This window comes from Microcaecilia unicolor, chromosome 2 (assembly GCF_901765095.1).
Source record: "Microcaecilia unicolor chromosome 2, aMicUni1.1, whole genome shotgun sequence".
NCBI classification, from domain to species: domain Eukaryota; kingdom Metazoa; phylum Chordata; class Amphibia; order Gymnophiona; family Siphonopidae; genus Microcaecilia; species Microcaecilia unicolor.
In genome coordinates, this window is record NC_044032.1 from 611651914 (window position 1) to 611674608 (window position 22695).

The 22695-nt window shown below is 45.7% G+C and overlaps 1 protein-coding gene across 3 annotated transcripts in view; it reads right to left on the minus strand.

The window, feature by feature from the left end:
* Positions 1-526: 526 nt before the first annotated feature.
* Positions 527-22695, minus strand: part of TMEM131L (transmembrane 131 like) — a 308022-nt gene continuing 285853 nt past the window's right edge. For all 3 annotated transcript variants that reach the window (XM_030191626.1, XM_030191627.1, XM_030191625.1), the window contains exons 31-35: positions 19269-19354; positions 18545-18665; positions 7985-8076; positions 6890-7059; positions 527-949 (exon numbers count right to left, since the gene is read on the minus strand). In XM_030191626.1, the coding sequence (XP_030047486.1) occupies positions 671-949; positions 6890-7059; positions 7985-8076; positions 18545-18665; positions 19269-19354 (748 nt within the window). In that variant the 3' untranslated portion in view covers positions 527-670. The remainder of the gene's footprint in view (positions 950-6889; positions 7060-7984; positions 8077-18544; positions 18666-19268; positions 19355-22695) is intronic.

The following is a 22695-nucleotide window of genomic DNA, read 5'->3' on the forward strand; positions in this document are numbered from 1 at the left end:
ATTTCTGTGGTGTGGCTTCTTGTGGTTTTAGGTTAATATATTTTTGGTCAGCTATTATGTATTTGGCGTGTGTATGTTTGTGTGTGTGACAGAGACCGAAGTATTCTGTTAGCATGAATTTTCTATGTAGCATTGTGTAGTAATTTACATGTTCAGTCTTCCTGATAGTGGAGGGGATATTTGTGAGGGGAGACAGGGATTTTGTGGACCCTTGATCTGTACTGTTTGTGAGTTATAAAACAACAGTTGTACAGAATAGTTTCTTTTTATACTTTAATAAAATGATATATAAAATCAGAACTGTTCGAGGCTTGTGTGGATGGGATCCGACAGAGCTCACGGGAATGGGAACAGAGCACGCAGGGATGGGGCGGGGACAAACTTTGTCCCCGCGTCATTCTACAATAACACCCTCCTTCTCCGAACATTCTTGATTGTGCAAGAGAATTGCTTTAAATTAACACTTTTCTCGTGTCCTGTAATAAATAAATAAATAAATGCAAAAAAAAGGAATCAAATGCAGAACTCAGTAAAAAAAAAAAAAAATTTATTTTCCATAAAAAAGTGCCAAAATATTCACCAACCTCGTCATCTATTTCCAACAACTGCTTTAACTCTAGTAACCAAAACTGCAAACAACATTATTCACATTACTTGAATTTGTTTTCTTTCACATATTTCCACAGTAGCCAGTGTCCCTAGACAGCGGGAAGGTTGCATTCCGATTGGCTGCTGTAGTCCATAGATCCAAGTTCATGTAGGCATGGAAAGGATTAAACCTCGAGGAGTACTCCTGCTTGCACAGCACAGCCTGATTCTCCATGTGCTCTGCCTGCGCTGAGCTTGCACTGACGGGGAAGTAGCTTTCATACATGTCATTCTGAGGTGCCCAGATAGAGCCAAAAAGTCCAGACATTGGAGACAAGCTTCTGGTGCTGGAGAGGTAAGGCTAAAATATAAAACAAAGGCGTTAAGTAACTTACGAGTCCCAGTCCTCTTAACCCTATCAAAACATACTCTCTTCTCTCCCCTAAGAACTATGCGAGCATGTGCCCTATCTGTACCTATATGCTCTTCTGTAAATACTCGGATATCCTACACAGTACCAGGGCTCAATATGTATACAAAAAGGAAGTGGAACCTGGAGCTGGGATAAGGGGTAGCCAGGGGCAGGAATAAGGCTAAATTAGGGAGCAGAGTGGCCTGGAAGGGAGGGACTGCAGCAGAAAATTCCAGTAGGAAAAGAAGTGGTGGAACTGCGTTTCAGGTAGTTCCCCCAGAAATTAAGCCCTGCACAGTGCATATCTGACAGGTGAGTGTACATATGGGGCAAAGCAGGTGAGGATCACACTTGCTGAAAAATTAATGAATAAATTACTATAACTTATGGAATACCGTAAGTTATGTGCATACCTCTGGTAGTACAAGTGCATGCACTTTCACTAGCCCTATGGCTGGCTTAAGTGCTCACAATTAAATTATATGTGTGGATACATGTCAAACTTGCCTCTACTATAATAAAAAGCACCTCCAACGTTCTGAAGCTGACTCCGTGGCTTCACTGAAGTGAAGGGTTCATAAGGTTCATCAGATTTGTCAGTCTGTCACCATCTCTCTCGGCCCCGCCCTCGCGTCAAAACGTGATGACGTCAAGGGCGGCGGACCTATCAGAGGCGCGAGGGTGGGGCAGAGAGAGATGGTGACAGACTGACAAATCTGACGAACCTTACGAACCCTTCACTTCAGTGAAGCCACGGAGTCAGCTTCACAACGTTGCAGGTGCGTTTTATTACACTACACAGCTCCCTAATTTTGCAGTTAAACATCGCAGGGTGGCTGGAGGGGGGGGGGGGGGGGGCAACGACCCTGGAACTGGGAGGGAGGGAGGGGGGCAACGACCCTGGAACTGGGTGGGAGGGAGGGGCGGACACCGGAACTGGGAGGGAGGAGGGGGGGGAGACCCTGAAACTGGGAGGGAGGGGGAGAGGGACGACCTAGGAGGGGGCGGGGCCACCCTGGAACTGGGAGGGAGGGAGGGGGGCAACGACCCTGGAACTGGGTGGGAGGGAGGGGCGGACACCGGAACTGGGAGGGAGGAGGGGGGGGAGACCCTGAAACTGGGAGGGAGGGGGAGAGGGCCGACCTAGGAGGGGGCGGGGCCACCCTGGAACTGGGAGGGAGGGAGGGAGGGGGGGCCCTGGCGCACACTCTCATTCTCACACACACTCTCGCTGTCACACACACTCACACATTCACTCTCTCACTATCACACACACTCTGTAAAACACACACACTCCGAGGAAAACCTTGCTAGCGCCCGTTTCATCTGTGTCAGAAACGGGCCTTTTTTCCTAGTATTCTATAAATGCAAGTAGGTGGTTCTCAACCCAGTCTTCGGGGCATACCCAGCCAGTCGGGTTTTCAGGGTATCCACACTGAATATGCATGAAATAGACATGCAGACTAAGGAGGCAGTGCATGCAAATCTATCTCATGCATATTTGCTTTGGATATCCTGAAAACCTGACTAGCTAAACGTGCCCCAAGGACTGGGTTGAGAAGCACTGCTTTATAGAATAGGCTTCTACTAGGTGGGCAGTAACAGAATTATCTTAACATGTGCAGTGGCGTTCCGTGGTTCACTTCCACCCGGGGTGGATCGCTGCTGTGTGCACCCCACCCCCCCACCCCCGGCTGCAGGGCAACATGGCACCCCCCCCCCCGACCCATGCGACTCGGCACCCCCCCAGTCCCCACCTGTCTTACCAGCTCCGTCCACCCAGTGCCTCTGCGCTGCTGTAAAAGAAGAAAATCCCTCGTCGGCCCTTCCCTTCTCTCTCTGTCCCACCCTCTGATGTAACGTCCTATTTCCTCGAGGGTGGGACAGAGAGAGTAAGGGAAAGGCCGACGAGGCGATTTTCTTCTTTTACAGCAGCGCAGACGTGAGGCGCCGCACCACATAGCTGCCGGGTGGATGGAGCTGGACTCGCCAGCAGAGCACCCCCCTCCCACCCATTGACACCCGGGGCAGACCCCCCCCCCCCCCCCCCCCCCCCCCTTGGTACGCCACTGAACATGTGTTTCATCATTGGCTGATGAGTGGAGGAATTCTTCAGCAAAGCTGAATCCCTCCATGCCAACCTGGCATGAAGGAGGGGCATTAGTCACCCCCAATGCACGTTGCTATGTAACTTTGTAAGCTATGTGCTTTGAAAATGAGCCTCATAACAATTTACATGTCAAAAACTCTCTGTTCAGCCCCCAGGCTTTTTTTTAAAGCATGTACATGCTGGGCGCCGCTGCCAGCCGCAAAAGTGTTTTACTATTGACCTCAAGTAGGGGAATTTTATAACAGGTTGCCTAGTTTTGGAGGGAGAGAAGGCACCTATTTTATAAAATCACAAAGAGGGTTAATTCTATAAAGTGGGTGGCAACATTTAGGCACCAAGTACATAAACAAGAAATGAGAATCACGGCATGTATGTGGGAACATATGCACCTAAATAGTGGCGTATTTATACACGGTGCGTGTGTTCTGTACCCACGCCGCCCAGGGGCACTCATAGGCTGCCTGCGGCCTGCGCTGACTTCCTCTCTGAACTGTCCCACACTTCACAAAACAGGAAGTTGGGTCAAACGGGGCGAGGACAATTCAGAGAGGAAGTCCCGGTGCAGACAGCCTGCGAGTGCCGCTGTTCAGGTGAAGACTGCAGCAGAGATTTTAAGGTACTGGGGAGGCGGGGAGGGGGTGGTGTGGGACACACACTCCCTATAAAAAAAAAATTCCTGGCTACACCACTGCACCTACAGTGGGGGAAATAAGTATTTGATCCCTTGCTGATTTTGTAAGTTTGCCCACTGACAAAGACATGAGCAGCCCATAATTGAAGGGTAGGTTATTGGTAACAGTGAGAGATAGCACATCACAAATTAAATCCGGAAAATCACATTGTGGAAAGTATATGAATTTATTTGCATTCTGCAGAGGGAAATAAGTATTTAATCCCTCTGGCAAACAAGACCTAATACTTGGTGGCAAAACCCTTGTTGGCAAGCACAGCGGTCAGACGTCTTCTGTAGTTGATGATGAGGTTTGCACACATGTCAGGAGGAATTTTGGTCCACTCCTCTTTGCAGATCATCTCTAAATCATTAAGAGTTCTGGGCTGTCGCTTGGCAACTCGCAGCTTCAGCTCCCTCCATAAGTTTTCAATGGGATTAAGGTCTGGTGACTGGCTAGGCCACTCCATGACCCTAATGTGCTTCTTCCTGAGCCACTCCTTTGTTGCCTTGGCTGTATGTTTTGGGTCATTGTCGTGCTGGAAGACCCAGCCACGACCCATTTTTAAGGCCCTGGCGGAGGGAAGGAGGTTGTCACTCAGAATTGTACGGTACATGGCCCCATCCATTCTCCCATTGATGCGGTGAAGTAGTCCTGTGCCCTTAGCAGAGAAACACCCCCAAAACATAACATTTCCACCTCCATGCTTGACAGTGGGGATGGTGTTCTTTGGGTCATAGGCAGCATTTCTCTTCCTCCAAACACGGCGAGTTGAGTTCATGCCAAAGAGCTCAATTTTTGTCTCATCTGACCACAGCACCTTCTCCCAATCACTCTCGGCATCATCCAGGTGTTCACTGGCAAACTTCAGACGGGCCGTCACATGTGCCTTCCGGAGCAGGGGGACCTTGCGGGCACTGCAGGATTGCAATCCGTTATGTCGTAATGTGTTACCAATGGTTTTCGTGGTGACAGTGGTCCCAGCTGCCTTGAGATCATTGACAAGTTCCCCCCTTGTAGTTGTAGGCTGATTTCTAACCTTCCTCATGATCAAGGATACCCCACGAGGTGAGATTTTGCGTGGAGCCCCAGATCTTTGTCGATTGACAGTCATTTTGTACTTCTTCCATTTTCTTACTATGGCACCAACAGTTGTCTCCTTCTCGCCCAGCGTCTTACTGATGGTTTTGTAGCCCATTCCAGCCTTGTGCAGGTGTATGATCTTGTCCCTGACATCCTTAGACAGCTCCTTGCTCTTGGCCATTTTGTAGAGGTTAGAGTCTGACTGATTCACTGAGTCTGTGGACAGGTGTCTTTCATACAGGTGACCATTGCCGACAGCTGTCTGTCATGCAGGTAACGAGTTGATTTGGAGCATCTACCTGGTCTGTAGGGGCCAGATCTCTTACTGGTTGGTGGGGGATCAAATACTTATTTCCCTCTGCAGAATGCAAATAAATTCATATACTTTCCACAATGTGATTTTCCGGATTTAATTTGTGATGTGCTATCTCTCACTGTTACCAATAACCTACCCTTCAATTATGGGCTGCTCATGTCTTTGTCAGTGGGCAAACTTACAAAATCAGCAAGGGATCAAATACTTATTTCCCCCACTGTAAACACCTATATTCCAGCTATACATTGTTCTATAAACTGGCACCTGGGAAGTATCGGAGTGGGGCACGGACTTCTGTGCATAAATTATAGACAGATATAACTTATACGTATTTTCTATCAATATAGGTGCAAGCATTTATACCAAAACAGCTATTACAGCAGACAAGCTCTCTCTCTGGAAGTTATTTGATGGCATATCTTGATCTACTAGAAAAAGGATGTAGGGCTGAAGGAAAGCAAACCAAGTTGCTATTCATAGGAGCCCGGTATAAGAGGCTTGGACAGGCTAAGCCTCCCCTGCTGTGCTCTGAGGGGTTTAAATTGTTGATTTACCTCCATCCTCACAGCAGGAGCTGCAGTGAAAGCCCTCTAGCCTTGTCCTGTTGTAGAAATTGGTTTATGGTTTGTTTACCTTACTGCTGCGAGAGCAGGGGAGGGGGGGGGGGGGGTTGGCTGGAGGTGTCCTGGGTTGTCAGGGAGATATTTAATGAGGATGACTTCCTGACCTGCACTGAGAACAGATAGCAGCAGATACTGGGCCAGCATGATCAGAAAAAGACACCAGACAACAAAGCTAGAAAAGATCATTTTATTTTCATTATAGTGTTTGGAATATGTCCACTTTGAGAATCAGGTGCTCAACATTAAAAGTTTATATTTATTTACTTATTTATGGCATTTTATCCCACATTAAACATGAATTAGGATGTTTTGTGGCTCTACATGAGAATTGTGATGATATGATCCCTTGTTTCATATTGTTGACGGTCTGCATTTTCCGTATGGGTGGTATATTGGTGTATTAGGTTCTGCCCAGTGTAATATTTATGGTACAGTAAGGTTCTGAGTGTGTTTTTGCATAAAAGTTGTGCGTAGTGTTTTGCAGTTCAGCGATTGTGCTTAGAATATGCTTTGAGCAACCACTTTATTCTTTGACATATGATACATATCTAATATCTAAATTTAATAAAAGGTATTCATTGTGACTTTTATTTTTATTTATTTTTTCTGTGTGTTATCAGACAATTATGGATTTAAGCTCCACCCCTGGCCCCACCCCTAACCCCACCCCCTTTAGCCTCCCCAAACAGTTGGGCCACCGACCGCCTATGTTGCTATTCCAATCTTACAGCTGTTTCAAAACTTAAATGGTCTGCAATCAAACACAAACTGTTGGTGGTAACGGTTAAACCTATGCCTAGTTCATAAACTGCTGTTACAGAGTTTATGATTTATGGCACTGCATGGCAACCAGCCACATTAGGGTTTGAGCACAGACCATGAGTCTGGGTACCCTGGATTGTGTCTGCTTGAGCTAATCTCATTAGATTAAAAGCTGTCTGGGCCAAGAATATGTCAAATTCTGTAATTAGTTTCAGCAAAGCCGTGTACACCAACAGAAGCAAGCGCATATAGGGTAACCACATTAAACATGTATGCATCAGAATTAAATGAGCATCACAGACCCTTCTGCTGCTTGGCACTCACCGAGGAGCTGGGGTAGCCAGCTGCATCCCAGGCTGTGGGGACATTATTTGCTGGGGGTGGTGGAGGAGGAGTTGTTGAATTCAGGTTCCAGGAAGACTGACAGCTATGATCAACAAATGCTGGGCTCTGGACTTCAGAACTTGGGAAACCAGTATGGTAATTCATGTTTTCTGCAATAAAAAAAAATGATGATACAAAATCAAACCTTTTCTAACCGTGAATATCACTAATGGGCAGATTATCAAAAGTGCCGCGCTGTTCCAAACAGCGCTCTAAAATTAGCGCTGGAACAGCGCAAGGCTTTACCGCACCTATAATCAGAGATAACTGCACGCAAATTTAAGCACGTAATTTTCTCTGATCATGGGGTAGAAGTGCGGGAGGATTGTGCCTGAGCACTTCCAGGAGCCATTTGCTTGAACCTAGCTTCCTCCTCTGAAGGTTGGCTCCTGGGGGACAGTGTTATGTGTTTTGCATGATTGTGCTTGGTTGTGTATATGTCCCCTGTCCTATAAACTCTGGTGTTCCTTTCTGGGTTTTATATTTTGGGTTTTTTAAATATTTTTTTTTTATTGTGAACCATCTAGCCCCTCTTCTGTTGGAATTTGCGGTATAGTAAGTTTTTATTAAACTTAAACTTGCCTGGCTACCATCTGGCTCTGAATTTAGATTGTAAGCTCTTCCGAGCAGGGACCGTCCTTAATTGTTAATTTGTACAGCGCTGCGTAACCCTAGTAGCACTCTAGAAATGTTAAGTAGTAGTAGTAGTAGTAATATCGGCAGTAACCAGATAACTTTTAGTGGCTGCCAAAGACCAGAATATTCAATGGCCATAGCCGGATATGGCCTGGGACCAAGTATCCGGATCTATAAGCCGGATGTGGCCAGCATTTAAAAAACTATGCTGACCGCTGTAGGCTGAACACTGCCTGGCAAGTGTTTGGCAGAGGGTGCTACAGGATTTAAACCAGCACTTTTTCTGGACATTTCCCAAAGTGGTATGAATATCAACCCTCCATATACATACATACACTCAAACACATATATATACAGTATATGCACTCTTCTAATGTGATAAACAAACCAGAACCATACCTTCTAGAAAAGGATTATAGTCCTCCATATGCAATGGGCCATACATGTTGGAGAGCCGGTGGCCATCACAAGTAGCATTCCACTCAACGTAGCTATAAAAAAAAACACCAATGAGAATGCTTTTTAGCAATCTTAGTGAAGAATTAAATTAAGGCACGAGAAAGTCATTAAGATCTCCTCAGGTGGGGATGGTTTGCCCAGTGGAAACGTAAAACAAAGTGTCACAAAACCTTTCAGAAATGGAAGAGGTTCACTTATTAGGTAACAGCACTTCTAACCAGACCAATAAGGAAATTATACAAAGATGATTTGAGAGCAATGGCGCCCAAACCTGTCCTGAGAGACTCCCAGTCAGTCAGGCTTCAGGATATCCACAATGAAGATTTACGAAGTAGATCTGCATGCAGCTCTTTCTCGTACATATTCATTGTGGATATCCTGAATACCTGACTGGCTGGGGGTTCCTCACGAAAGAAAGCCACAGGAATCGGAATGGGGGTGCCGCCAGGATCCTGGCCCCACCAAAACTATCCTCCCTAGCTCCCTCTTCTCCTATCTAACATTCTATTAGCTTTCTTAGCCGCTGCTAAGAAGGCGGTAGAACGAGAGGACATGAAATGAGATTGAAGGGGGGCAGACTCAAAAAAGATGTCAGGAAGTATTTTTTCACGGAGAGGGTGGTGGATGCTTGGAATGCCCTCCCGCGGGAGGTGGTGGAGATGAAAACGGTAACGGAATTCAAACATGCGTGGGATATGCATAAAGGAATCCTGTGCAGCAGGAATGGATCCTCAGAAGCTTAGCTGAAATTGGGTGGCGGAGCAGGTGGGGGGAAGAGGGGTTGGTGGTTGGGAGGCAAGGATAGGGGAGGGCAGACTTATACGGTCTGTACCAGAGCCGGTGATGGGAGACGGGACTGGTGGTTGGGAGGCGGGAAATACTGCTGGGCAGACTTATACGGTCTGTGCCCTGAAAAAGACAGGTACAAATTCAAGATATGAGTCTATCTTGGGCAGACTAGATGGACCATGCAGGTCTTTTTCTGCCGTCATCTACTATGTTACTATATGACACTTAGATCCTTTTCCTGGGTGGTGACTCCTAATGTGAAACATGTAGCTATAGTTTGGGTTCCTCGGTCCTACATGCATCACTTTGCACTTGTTCACATTAAAAAACATTTGTCATTTGGATGCCCAGTCTCCAAGCCTCAAAAGGTCCTCTTGCAATTTTTCACCATCCTCTTGTAATTTAACAACTTTGAATAACCCTCTGTCCAGGTCCAGCCCAAAACACGTCCCCTTGAAATTTGGACGAACTATGGAGCAAAACACTGCCTTAAATGACCAAATGACCACTGGAGGTATTAAGGAATAATTCTCTATTACCTCTCCAGTGGTCACTGATCCCCTCTGAGCCCTCTAAGATATGACTGTGACATTACACACCAGACTCTATGACAGCTTCAGATATGATGGCTGTGGTGAAACAGGGGACTTATGGCTGCGATTTAATATGTGATTGCACAACATATTTTTCCCCTGTCCCCCAGCACACAGCCCAAAGGAGGGATTGTGCTTCCTTCACAGATATTAAATCCATCTCAAACAGGCAGAGCCACAGTGCTGCTGAAGGTGTGCCACAGGGGCCAAGGAGACAAGGGGGGACAGGCAAAGACAGTCATTCCCCTCCCCCCCCCCCCCCCCCCCCGATTTTCAGCACGGTGCCATGTCGAGTCTTATCCTTTATTAAAGAACTACTTTTAATTATTTGTCTCCTTGGCTTTTTGGAAGTGTCGTATAGGTCATGCTACTTTTTGTTTTGCACTATTTAACTGGCCAGGAATGGCTCCTGGCCAGTTAAATACCATTTAGCCAGCTAACCGCTAATATTCAGCAGGAGATAGCTGGTTATTTCTGCTGAATAATCGCAGTTAGCCCGATTTAGCCACTTAACGCTGATATTCAGATCACGTGATAGTAGAGACCTGAGCGGACGTCTGCTGGCCGCTCTCCTCACCCTTGCTATGAAAACTGCACACACAAGCAGTCTCAATGTGGCTTACAAGACAATAATAAATAGGGTCAGGTAAGGGAGGGGGTACATGTGTAAAATAAGAAACAAAGTAATATGTAATAAAATTGTCCTCTGAATCAATACAAAGCAGAGTCTAATGAGTAGCAGCAGTAGGATAGGCCGGACAAAACAGATAAGTCTTTAAAAACCCCTTGAAGTCTTGATGATTATGTAGCGTTTTCACACAGTTCGGTAATGCATTCCACATCTGCGTACTTAAGTAGGAGAAATTAGACACGTAGCTGGTTTTGTACTTAAGACCAATACAACTTGGGTAATGAAGATTCATATAAGTACGAGATGACCTTAATCTATTCCCCGCCAGAAGATCAATTAAATCAATCATATAATCCGGGGCATCACCATAGATTATTTTGTGGACTAGTGTACAAAGTTTGAAAGTAATAAGGTCCATAATTGGGAGCCAGTGAAGTTTCAGCCGAAGAGGTGTAACACTATCAAATCTCGCTTTGTTGAAGATCAATCTGGCAGCAGTGTTCTGGGCTGTTTGGAGTTTTTCAGAAGCTGAACTTTACAACCCGCATATAAGCCATTGCAATAGTCTAGATGGCTCAATGCCAATGATTGCATCAAGTTGCGGAATATATCCCTTGGAAAGTAGGGTCTTATACGTTTAAGTTTCCACATAGAATAAAATAATGTAAGGTGGCTATCAACAGTAACTCCTAAGATTTTAAGGTGATCAGAGATAGGTAGCGAATAAGCTGAAGTAATGAGAGTAGCAGGCTTATAGGTACTATATGGAGATGAGACAATAAGACAATGAGTTTTATCCATGTTCAATTTCAACCGAAATGTGTTAGCCCATAAATCCATGATGTTCAAGCAACGATCAATGTCCCTGGAGATATCTGAGGTCACGTCGGAAGGGGATATAAATTGTGACATCATCAGCATACATAAACGAGTGATAGCTCTCTCTGGATAAGATGTTTGCCAGAGGGGACATCATTATGTTGAAGAGAATTGGTGATAATGGAGAACCTTGGGGTACACCACAATCCGCATTCCACGGTGACGAAATACTTGTGTTTCTGCAACCCGCCCCGATTGGGACCCATTTATTTGTTCCTGACTGGATCCAGCATACGAGGAACCGCTGGTGGAGTCACGGCGCTGTAATAAGGCGGAGTTTGGGGCATACCAGCCAAGACTCTGCGGGCATCTAGAAAGCGCGGAGGGAGCCATGCGGCCAAAATGGCGGCGGTCCAGGATAAATCAGAGGCATCTCACTTGCAAGCGGCGCCAGGGATCGCACTGCAAGAGGCAGCGATTAAGAAAATAATGCGGCACATGGCTGATATACTGGATGACAAATTGTCGACATTGCACGCCTTTATGGATGAGCTGAAGGAAAGCCTAGCAACGAAGGATGCACGCATTCAACAAGCAGAGGACAGACTGTCACACCAAGAGGATCTCACTAATGATATGACCTCCCAGCTGGCGGCACTGGAGAAGCGGTGTAAGTTTCTGGAGGACAGAATGGATGATCAAGAAAACAGAAGCCGTCGCAATAACATAAGGTTGGTGGGACTACCTGAAAGCGTGAAGGATAAGGAGCTATGGGAGTTGGTGGAGATGTGGCTTCTGCGTGAGCTGGGGCCAGATGTAGAAAGGCAGAGGATGCGGGATGCGCATGTGCACCACGTGGGAGTGCTGCGCAATCAAATCACCAGACCGCGCCCGGTGGTTGCCCGCATTCTTAATTACACTGAGAAAGCTCAACTTTTGATCAAGTTCCGACAACGTAGGGAACTGGTTTACCAGGGATCCAAGGTGTTAATGTTCCAAGACTTTTCGCCCAGAGTTTCTGAGCTGCGCAGACGTCTATCGCCATATTGCTCCCAGCTTTTCTCCAAAGGGATCAAATTCTCTCTGCAGTACCCGGCGCGAGTACGGGTAATCCACAATGGCAGTACCCTTTTTATGGAAAAGCCGGAGGAAATCCTGGAGCGGCTGCCTCAAGGGAACTAAAAAGCTGGGATGTGCATATGCAGCCTATATGGGGCCTGGTCACAGCAGAGTGTGTTTCTACAGTAGGCGGAAAGGAATTGTGGGGAGTTATTTTATTGGTGTTTGTTCTCCTTTTTATTTTTATCTCCTAAAAGTATTGCTTTGCATTATTCAACGTGAGAGTGTGTATTCGTTAACGACATGAGCACATAGTGGGGGAGGGGCACCTGCAGGACTTTATTTGAACAATAGCTCTTCTGTGGTTTATGGGAGCACTCCCTAGGGAGCCCTCACGTCTGTCATCGAGAGGCAGAAGTGTCAGCAAGTGGTGGAGAGTGGAGAAGCAATGCAGTTACAGAGGATTCGAGGAGGGGTGGCCGCTCTCTCTGTTGACATGCTTGCATACAATCTTTATATTGTAGCTGAATGTTGAAGCAGAAAGACTCTTAAATGCTTTTTGATGGTTTCTGTCGGGGGTGGGGGCAGGGGAGAGCGGTGTGTATTAAGGGGGGATTGCAGCACTGTGTGTTCTGGGGGGGGTGGTTGTTGGGTTTGTGGGGAGTTATTCTATGGGAAGGGCTTGGAGAGAATGCTAGGGGAGGGAGGGGGGGCCGGAGGCTTGAGTGGAGTGCATGGATGGCATTTTCTGTGTGTGCATGTGAGTTTGGCAGCAACAGAGGTGGAGGGGGGTTGGGAGGAGATTCAAGATGGGGGTCAGGGGAGGGGTGGGTTTCCTGGAGACACCTTTGGGATGTATACAACAATGTTGGTGTACTTGGAAGTTGTGTGGTAGGGGGCGGTGGCACTGGGATGCCGCCCTCGGGGTTACTTCTCTGTCTGATAGTCTGGGATGCATGACTGTTTGGCTATAAGCAAGCTGCGAGTAGGCTCACTGAATGTGGATGGCATCCACTCCCCTATTAAACGTACAAAGATCTTGTCATATTGTTCTAAAATGAAGATGGATATAGTGTTCCTACAAGAGACACACTTATCACAGGTGGAGCATTTAAAGCTGAAACTCACCTGGGTGGGGGAGCTAGTTTTTTCCTCCTTCAAGAGCAGACAGCGAGGAGTGGCAATATTATTCATAAAAAGCATCAAGTCACTATGCTTAAATTGGTTCAGGACCCGGAGGGTTGTTATGTATTGTGGATGGGAGAGGTAGCGGGCAAAAAAGTAGCTCTGTGCTCAGTATATGCTCCCAATGTTTACTCCCATTCTTTTTTCTCTCGCTTACTTCCGCTGCTGTTGTCGGTCACTGGATACCAGCTGATAGTGGGAGGGCACTTCAACATAACGGCAGACCCCCTTATAGACTGCTGACCACGGCGACCCAGACCCTCTGCTTGCAAGGCTAAAGGGGTGAACTTTCTCGTGCGCGAATTAGGGTTTTTAGATATTTGGAGGTTGTTACACCCAGAAGCTCATGATTATACTTTTTTCTCACAGGTGCACGGATTGCGCGCCCGACTTGACTATTTGCTTTTAGACCCTTCTTTTCTCTCTCAGACAACAGCTGCTGACATTGTGGATGGGGCAGTTTCAGACCATTTTCTGGTCTGGGTAGATATTCAAAGGCACCGGGGAGAGGTGTCAAGGCTCTGGCGCATGAACCCTACTTTATATTTATATTTTCGTACCTTTTTGCTTCAGGCATGGGATAATTATCTTATGGAAAACGACCCGGGTCAGTTGACCCCATTACATACTGGGAGGCGGGGAAGACAGTGTTAAGGGGACATATCTTGGCTTATACTGCAAAAACACGCAAAGACCGGGAATGTAGTTTGATGGCCTTATCCGATCAATTGCAGCAGTTGAGGGGTACACACATCATTACAAGAAGTGAGGTAGCGAGGCAGGAATACTATGCTGTGTGCAGGCAAATCAATGGCATTTTGAAAGCCAGGGCGTCTCAGGATATTCATATGAATAAGTACAATCTTTTTAGATGGGGGAATAAGGCAGGGAAGTTGTTGGCTACGTTGGTTAGACACAGGGGGCAAAACAGACTATAGTCAAAGTACGATCGTAGGAGGGTAGAGTGGTAACAGCAGCAGAGGATGTTCAGAATGCTTTTGTGAAATTTTATAAAGCACTCTACGATAAAGGGGAGACTGATCAGGAGTAGAGGGCGTTGTTCTTTAAGGATCTCAACGTGCCCCAGATATCACAGGACCAGAGGGACGTTTTGAATGCTCCCGTAACGGGGTTGGAGATAGGGCAGGCTATCCGGCGTCTAAAACTGGTGAAAGCGCCTGGGCCTGATGGATTAGGCCCTGAATTTTACAAAATTTTGGGTGGGAAGATCGGCCCTCCCTTCCAAGAATTAGGTCATCATTTATGTACTACTTGGGAAGGGGGAGGAAGACTGACTCACGCTCATATTGTGGTGCTTCCTAAACCGGGGAGAGACGCAGAACTGCTTGGTTCATATCACCCAATATCGCTCCTCAATCAAGATATAAAACCTTTCTGCAAATATCCTAGCTCACAGATTGGGGAAGGTTTTACCGGAACTGATCCATACAGATCAAGCGGGCTTTGTACCAGGCAGATATGCATCATCAAATGTTCTGCGGGTGCTGACAGTTTTGCAGAAGCTAGGAAGTATCCCGGGAGATGCCATCATTACAAGCTTAGATGCAGAGAAGGCCTTTGACAAAATTTTGTGGGATTATTTATTTTGGGTGCTTCCCCAGTTTGGGATCATGGGTGAATTCTTGGGTGGAGTTCGGCCTCTATATAGCAATCCCACTGCTCAAATCTTGATTAATGGAGCCCTGACCCCGGCATTCATATTAGAGCGAGGTACGAGACAAGGTTGCCCTTTATCACCTATGCTTTTTGTGCTATCGTTTGAACCCTTTGCTATTAAAATTAGACAAACTGATGAAGTTAGAGGTCTTAAGGTTGGCTCTCAGGAATATAGAATCAATCTGTTTGCTGATGATATGCTCATTTATCTCGATCGGGCTACAGAATATGTCCCTAAATTGGTAGCATTGCTTTTGCAATTTGGGTCTTTTTCAGGGTTAAAAATTAATTTTGCGAAGTCTTAGGCTCTACCGGTCTCCTCCCCGTGCAGATATCAGCAGCTGTCTGGCTTCCCTCTTGCCTGGTCTAAGGGCACTTCAAAATACTTGGGTGTGTATCTGCATAGGGATTTAGCAGTGGTGTATTGTAGAAACATTCAGGACAAACTGGACACCATCAAATCTTTATGCCACCGATGGCGTGACCTGCCTCTCTCTTTGCTAGGCAGAGTAGCATTAGTTAAAATGGTTATGCTACCTAAACTTCTGTACCCCTTGCAGATGCTGCCTCTCTGGGTCACGAAACGAGACGAAGATTTTTATAAAGGGTTTATTGGAACTTTCTTGTGGGCCGGACACAGGGCACAGATAGGGTATGCCAAACTGATTCAGTCTCGGGCTAGAGGGGGGTCTCAATCTACGGACCTCCGCATGTATAATGTGGCAGCATTGCTTCGTTGGGTTCACGAGTTGCACACGGGTGCTTCTAAGTTTGCGCCGGGCTCTACCTGGGAGGATGATTCCTGCTTGTACTCGGCTTTTAACCTTACACAACTGCCAGCCAGGAAGGGGAGGAGGAGGTTGTAACCTCTGCTTTGTCCGCTGAGGCATGCCTGGGAGTGGTGGCGCGGCGGCCCAGGGGGGCCTCGGGACATTCCCCTTTCTTAGCGGTGATCGATAACCCTCATTTTCCTGCTGGACAGGGAGTGACACATTTTAAAGCTTGGGCTCGAGGAGGTTGCCGGTATGTGGGGCATTTCACAACTCCGGGGGGGGGGGGGGGGGGGGCATGTTTCCTTCCTTCGAACAAACGCAGGAGCAGTGGCGATTGACTCGCTCAGATTTTTTGCCTTTCTTGCAAGGGAGACATTATTGTGCATCATTGATCCCCTCGGGCAATCGAGGCCCTGTTTTTACACTTTTGGATAAACGTTTTTGCCAACTTCCCTTGCAGGCAAATAAATTGGCAGCTTGGAATGCCATAGGTAGGGAATATCGGTCGTTACCTTCTTTTGCCTGCCTCGGTAGAGGTGCTGTCCACATATTTTGTCCGGGCCTTTAAAATTACCCCTAGTGCTAACTTACAGGAAATGCAATTCAAGCTGCTACATGGAGTGTATATAACTAGAGTTAGGGGGAAACAAATGTGTCTTTGGGATGATAAGTGTGTACAATGTAGAGAGTTGCACGGGGACAGAAATCTTACCCATCCCCGCCCGTCCCTGCTGGAATCTTACCCGTCCCCACCCGTCCCCGCTGGAATCTTACCCATCCCCACCCATCCCCGCAAAATTTTAACCCATCCCAACCCGTCCCCACCCGTCCCCGCAAGAATTTAACCCATCCCCACCCGTCCCCGTAAGAATTTTAATGGTACATAAAAGAAAATTCCAGTTAGCTCCCTCAGTCTCTCTCTGGATTTGAGCCACAGCACTGTAGGCAAGGAAGGAACGGAAGTTGGAACACTCTGGTGCGCACATGTAAGACTTGTCTCCAATTCACTTGCACTGTGTGCTGAGAGGTCGCCACATGCACGCGCCAGTAGGTCAGGTGACATCTGATTCTCATGCCTGTGTCAGAACTGAGGTCTGTGCACCAGCCTGGTAGCAAAGAGGATTAATAGTAACATAGTAAGTGACAGCAAATAGACCTGAACAGTCCATCCACTCTGCCAATAGTCACACTCATGATCAAGTCATCATTAAATCAATGAGTGTGATATTATATACTTGATTATGGTCTTTCCTTCGTGTTTCTGGAACAAAGACCACAGAAGTCTATCTGGCCATATCCTTATGTTCCAACTACTGGGGTTGCCGTTGAAGCCCACTCCAGTCTATTCGTCTTCTCATTTGTGGGACACAGACCGTAAAAGTCTGTCCAGCACTGTCCTCATATTCCAGCCACTGAAGTTGCTGTCTAAGCCCTTTCCAGCCCATCCTACACAAGATTGCCATGTATGAGACACAGACCATACAAGTCTGCCAGGTATCAGCCCTAGTTCATCACAGCCAGAGTCGCCATTTAAGTGTCACTTGACACATCCACACACATGCAGCCATTTAAGGTTAGGTTTTATATAACGTCTATTTTCTAATTAGAGATCCTCTGTGTTCATCCCACGCCTTTTTGAATTCCATCATCATTTGTGACTCTACCACCTCCTTAATGGAAGACTTTCCACATTTGTGCTGTTAAAGCAAAGAAGAAGAGGAGGAGGAGAAGACAGCACTCAAAGAAATTGGTATTCGGTAGATGAGAGGCTGGTGCAGGTGCAGCTTACACTTCTACGAGAAGACCGCAGAACTGCTTCCATCCCCACGGGAACCCCGCAGGAACTGCCTCCGTCCCCACGGGAACCCCGCAGAGCTGCTTCCATCCCCGTGGGAACCCCGCAGGAACTGCCTCCGTCCCCGCGGGAATCCCGCGGGTTCCGCGGGAATCCCGCGAACCCCGTTCCCGTGCAACTCTCTAGTACAATGTCAGGGTGTGAGATACGTTAGTCCATCATTTTCTGGAGTGCATGAAGCTGCGTGAATTCTGGTCTGGAGTGTTGGGTGTTTTGGAGCGTGTATTGGATGGTTCTGTTGAGTGGTCCTATCTTGTGCTACTTATGGGGGGATGAGTCCTACCTAAGCAACCAGGAGCTATCTTCCTCCCAGAGCCATTTTGTGTGTAGCACTAATGCTGGCTAGGAAGTCTATCTTAGCGACTTGGGTGGCGGAGTGCCCGCCGGCCTTGCACCAAAGGACTACAAAAATGCTCCAAATGGCGCGCTGGGAGAGGGAGCGGCTTAAGACTTCCTGTAGCAAGCTCGGCCAAGCATATAGATCTCTTTGGCAGCTTTATGAAGTGTTATCCTCAGATCCTTAGGTTTTCCAGGAATGGGTGGGAGGGAGGAGGGAAGGAGGGTTGCTGCGGGGTAGGAGGGATGGTTTTGGGGTAACTAAAAATGGGCAGGATGATTTGTACTGTGGTGATAAAGGCAGGATTGCATGCTGTGCTTATTTTGTAGAGATAAAAGACTGCATGTAGTTATATTGTGTATTTTTGTTCTGTTTTTTGGGATGCTTATTTCCCTCTTTTGGATGTTGATGTCCTGAACTTCAATAAAAATATTTTTAAAAAAAACCACGCTGATATTCAGCGCTGGGTTACGTGGTTAAATAGGACCTCGTAAATAGCGGTCCTATCTTTAACCGCTAGGAACTTAACCGGTTAGCACTGAATATTGGCTTAAATGGTTATGTGCCAGCAGCCACAAATGAAACCAGATGTCACTGGAAATGGCCCAGTGTGTCTAGGTTAGGTCAGGAAGGAGGTGAGGCAAATGCCAAATGCTGAAACCAAATTTTTGCATTATTTTGCTACTCTTAAGAAAACCCTTTAAAAATGATACTTTTCCAGGGCCCAGTCTCTCATAAAAAAAATACTAAATAAAATATTGCATTTAGAAATCAATACCAACCTGTTGTGTACAGAGGGGTTTTCCTGCATTACACATCCTGCATTATTTTCAAGGTTATAATTTAAACCAGTTGTCAGGCAAACCGGTTGTACAGACCAAATATCCTCTCCTGGATAAAGACCTAGAAAAGCAAATGGTCAGATCTTTAACGTATGCAGAAAGCATATAAAACAGACAAACAACTTATGAAACAGCTAGGAAAGTGCTACGGATTAATTGGACTATATCATGTGACCACATATTAACCTCCTCCAATGCCAAGGGAACACATTATAAGGTACAGCCAATAGCAAAGCAGCTTTTCGTGCTACAGCTTCAACTCTTCAGATGAAAGAGTGGATAAAATACTGGAAAGGAGGAATAGTATCTCGTCTTCCTTATGTTAACATTAAAAAAATGTACACTTGCAGTCAGGACAACAATTTGGAAATGTAATAAAATTCTCCAAAGTATGCATTAATGAATGTTGATGCACTACTTGGATTCTAAAGTTAGCAGCGTGCATTTTAATAATGCATCAAAAGACATTCAGTTGCTTTCCAGTGAACAAAGTGTTGCCTTGCTGTGAACAATATCAATACAGCTTGCCAGACCTATTGCAAAAAATAAATTTGCAATTTCCTGAAAACTCATCCAAAATCCAAAGCACTATAAAATATATTGTAATAGACAAAAACATTGATAGGATGTACTTAACATTACGGGATAAAAATCATTAACCAACCTTTATTCTTTTCTGGTTCAGCAACTACATCTGCGAAAGTGGGAGACAAGGTTTCTGCAAAATGGGGGACTACATTCATATCCGTGCTGTATTAAAAAAAAAAAAGAAAAAGATGCTGTCCATCATGGCTTCAAAAACATTTTTTAAACAAGTGGGCACTTATAAAATTGCCTGAAGGGTACAAGGACGTATACAAACATGGGGGGTAATTATAAGAGAGTGCCTAAGGCCACATAGGCATTTATGTGCCTTCATAACACAGGCTCCTTCAACACATTCACACCTGCCCTGAAGAAGGTATAAATGTGTGCAGGTATTTTGTGTGGACATGGGTAGTTTTATTTTTTTTAATCTTTTTACCGAGCATATCCAAACCATGACATACATAAAAGAAGTTAACGACAATCGAAGAGACAACTGTGTGTTATGTATACTGCCTGTTATCTCCTTTCAAGTATGTCATTGGTTTGGATATGCTTAATAAAAAGAAGTTATGTTTAAATCATTTTTATTAAGAGCAACACAGATAACAAGTACATTGTTCAAAGGAATCACAGGCACATACATAGCAACTGCACCCCAGTTCCACCCGCAGGAATGTTACGCACGATCTCCTTGGCAAGCATACTTATAACATGTGTATTTAGCTACCAAATTTAATTCTTATTTTATGCATGCAAAATATGCTTACAAGTGAGAAAATTACTCCAAAGTATCTACTTTCATGCAATCAATAACTTAAGCGCCCGTGATTATATGCCCCGCAATACAAGAGCAATTTGATAACTAAGTGCCCAAGGTTACATGCCCCGCAATACAATGGCAATTAAATAACTATGCATGGGGAGTTATGTACCTCACAATACAAGGGCAACTCAATAACTAAGCGCGGATGGTTACATGCCCTGCAATACAAGTGCAATTTACGTGTCTCGCAATACAAGGGCAATTCAGCCACTAAGCACCCACAGTTACATGTCCTGCGATACAAGGGCAATTCAATAACTAAGCGCAGGTGGTTCCATGCCCCGTAATACAAGGGCAACTGAGTAACTAAGTGCCTGCGGTTACATGTCCCATAATACAAGACATAAGACATAAGCATCGCCATGCTGGGACAAAGGGTCCATCGAGCCCAGCACCCTGTCTCTGACAGCGGCCAAAAGAACAAGCATTTCGTCCCGCCCATGCCAGAAATAGTGGATTATTCCTACGTCCATTCAATAACATTCTATGTCCTTTTCCACCAGGAAGCCGTCTAACCTTTTTTTAAACTCCGCTAAGCCAACCGCAGTTACATGCCCCTTGCATATTAAATACAGAGGAAATTAGCACTTGAGCAGGTAAGCACCTTAAAGTGCTATTCTATTAGGGTCGGTATAAGTGCTGTAGTGTGTAAAAGCATGGATGGAGGGCACATACATGGACAAAGCATACACTTATATGCATCACTTACAGAATACTGAAGTTACGTGTGCTTTTGAAGTCTGGTCCCGGAGGACTGGAGAAGGGTGGATGTGGTCCCTCTGCACAAGAATGGAAGTAAGGAGGAGGCTGGGAATTACAGACCTGTTAGTCTGACCTCGGTGAGTAAACTAATGTAAACGCTTCTAAAGCAGAGGATTGTGAAGTTTCTAGAATCAAATGGACTGCAGGACCCGAGGCAGCATGGTTTCACTAGAGACAAGTCTTCTCAGACAAATCTGATTGATGGCCAAACAGTTGGATATAGGAGGGGCGCTAGATGTGGTGGTATTCTTGGATTTTAGCAAAGCTTTTGACACAGTTCCACACAGGCAATTGATAAATAAACTGAGTGCCCTCGGTATGGGCACAAAAGTAACTGGGTTAAAAACTGGTTAAGTGGAAGGAGACAGAGGGTAGTGGTAAATGGAGTTTGCTCAGAGGAAAAGGATGTTATTAGTGGTATACCGCAAGGATCGGTGATTGGGCCAGCTTTTTTTTTTTAATTGCAATTTGTAACATAATCCAAGGTGTAAACACTTAAAAGGAAATACAGAAATATTTATAAGGAAATTAGGCCAAAGCCAACTTAATTAGGAAATAATTGACTTAAATACAGTCCACACTAAGAGACGGCTCTTTTCAACATATTTGTGAACGATATTGTGTAAAATCTGCCTTGTAAGGTTTGTCTCTTTGCTGATGATACCAAACTCTGTAATAGGTTAGACACCCTACCCTGGAGGGTGTGGATAGCATTGGGAAGGATCTGGTCCAGCAACTGGCAACTCACAGGGAACGGTATTGTATAGGAGATGAAGTACTTCTATGTACAAAAGAAGAGCGTGACTTGGGGGTGATTGTGTCTGATGATCTCAAAGTGGCCAAACTGGTAGAAAAGGTGATGATCAAAGCCAGAAGGAAGCTCTGATGCTTAGTAAGAGGAATGGCCAGCAGGAAAAAAAAGAGGTGATAGTGCCCTTGTATAAGCCTCTGGTGAGACCCCATTTAGAATAAAGTGTGCAATTCTGGAAACCGCACCTATGAAAAGATATAAACAGGATGGAGTCGGTCCAGAGGGCCGTGGTCTCTATCATAAAGTATATGGGGACAGACTTAAGGATCTCAATACGTAGAACTTTGGAAGACAGGTGGGAGAGAGGGGATATGATAGACACATTTAAATACCTCTGTGGCATTAATGTACAGGAGGTGAGCCTCTTTCAAATGAAGGAAAACTCTGGAATGAGAAGGTACAAGATGAAGTTAAGAGGTGTTAGGCTCAGGAGTAATCTAAGGAAATACTTTTTCACAGAAAGGGTGGTGGACGCATGGAATCGCCTCCTAGTGGAGGTGGTGGAGACGAGGACTATGTTTGAATTTAAGGAAGCTTGGGACAGGAAAGTGTGATCCCCTAGGAAAAGGAGGATGGGCAGACTGGATGGGTCATTTGGCTCTTATCTACAGTGGTGGAAATAAGTATTTGATCCCTTGCTGATTTTGTAAGTTTGCCCACTGACAAAGACATGAGCAGCCCATAATTGAAGGGTAGGTTATTGGTAACAGTGAGAGATAGCACATCACAAATTAAATCCGGAAAATCACATTGTGGAAAGTATATGAATTTATTTGCATTCTGCAGAGGGAAATAAGTATTTAATCCCTCTGGCAAACAAGACCTAATACTTGGTGGCAAAACCCTTGTTGGCAAGCACAGCGGTCAGACGTCTTCTGTAGTTGATGATGAGGTTTGCACACATGTCAGGAGGAATTTTGGTCCACTCCTCTTTGCAGATCATCTCTAAATCATTAAGAGTTCTGGGCTGTCGCTTGGCAACTCGCAGCTTCAGCTCCCTCCATAAGTTTTCAATGGGATTAAGGTCTGGTGACTGGCTAGGCCACTCCATGACCCTAATGTGCTTCTTCCTGAGCCACTCCTTTGTTGCCTTGGCTGTATGTTTTG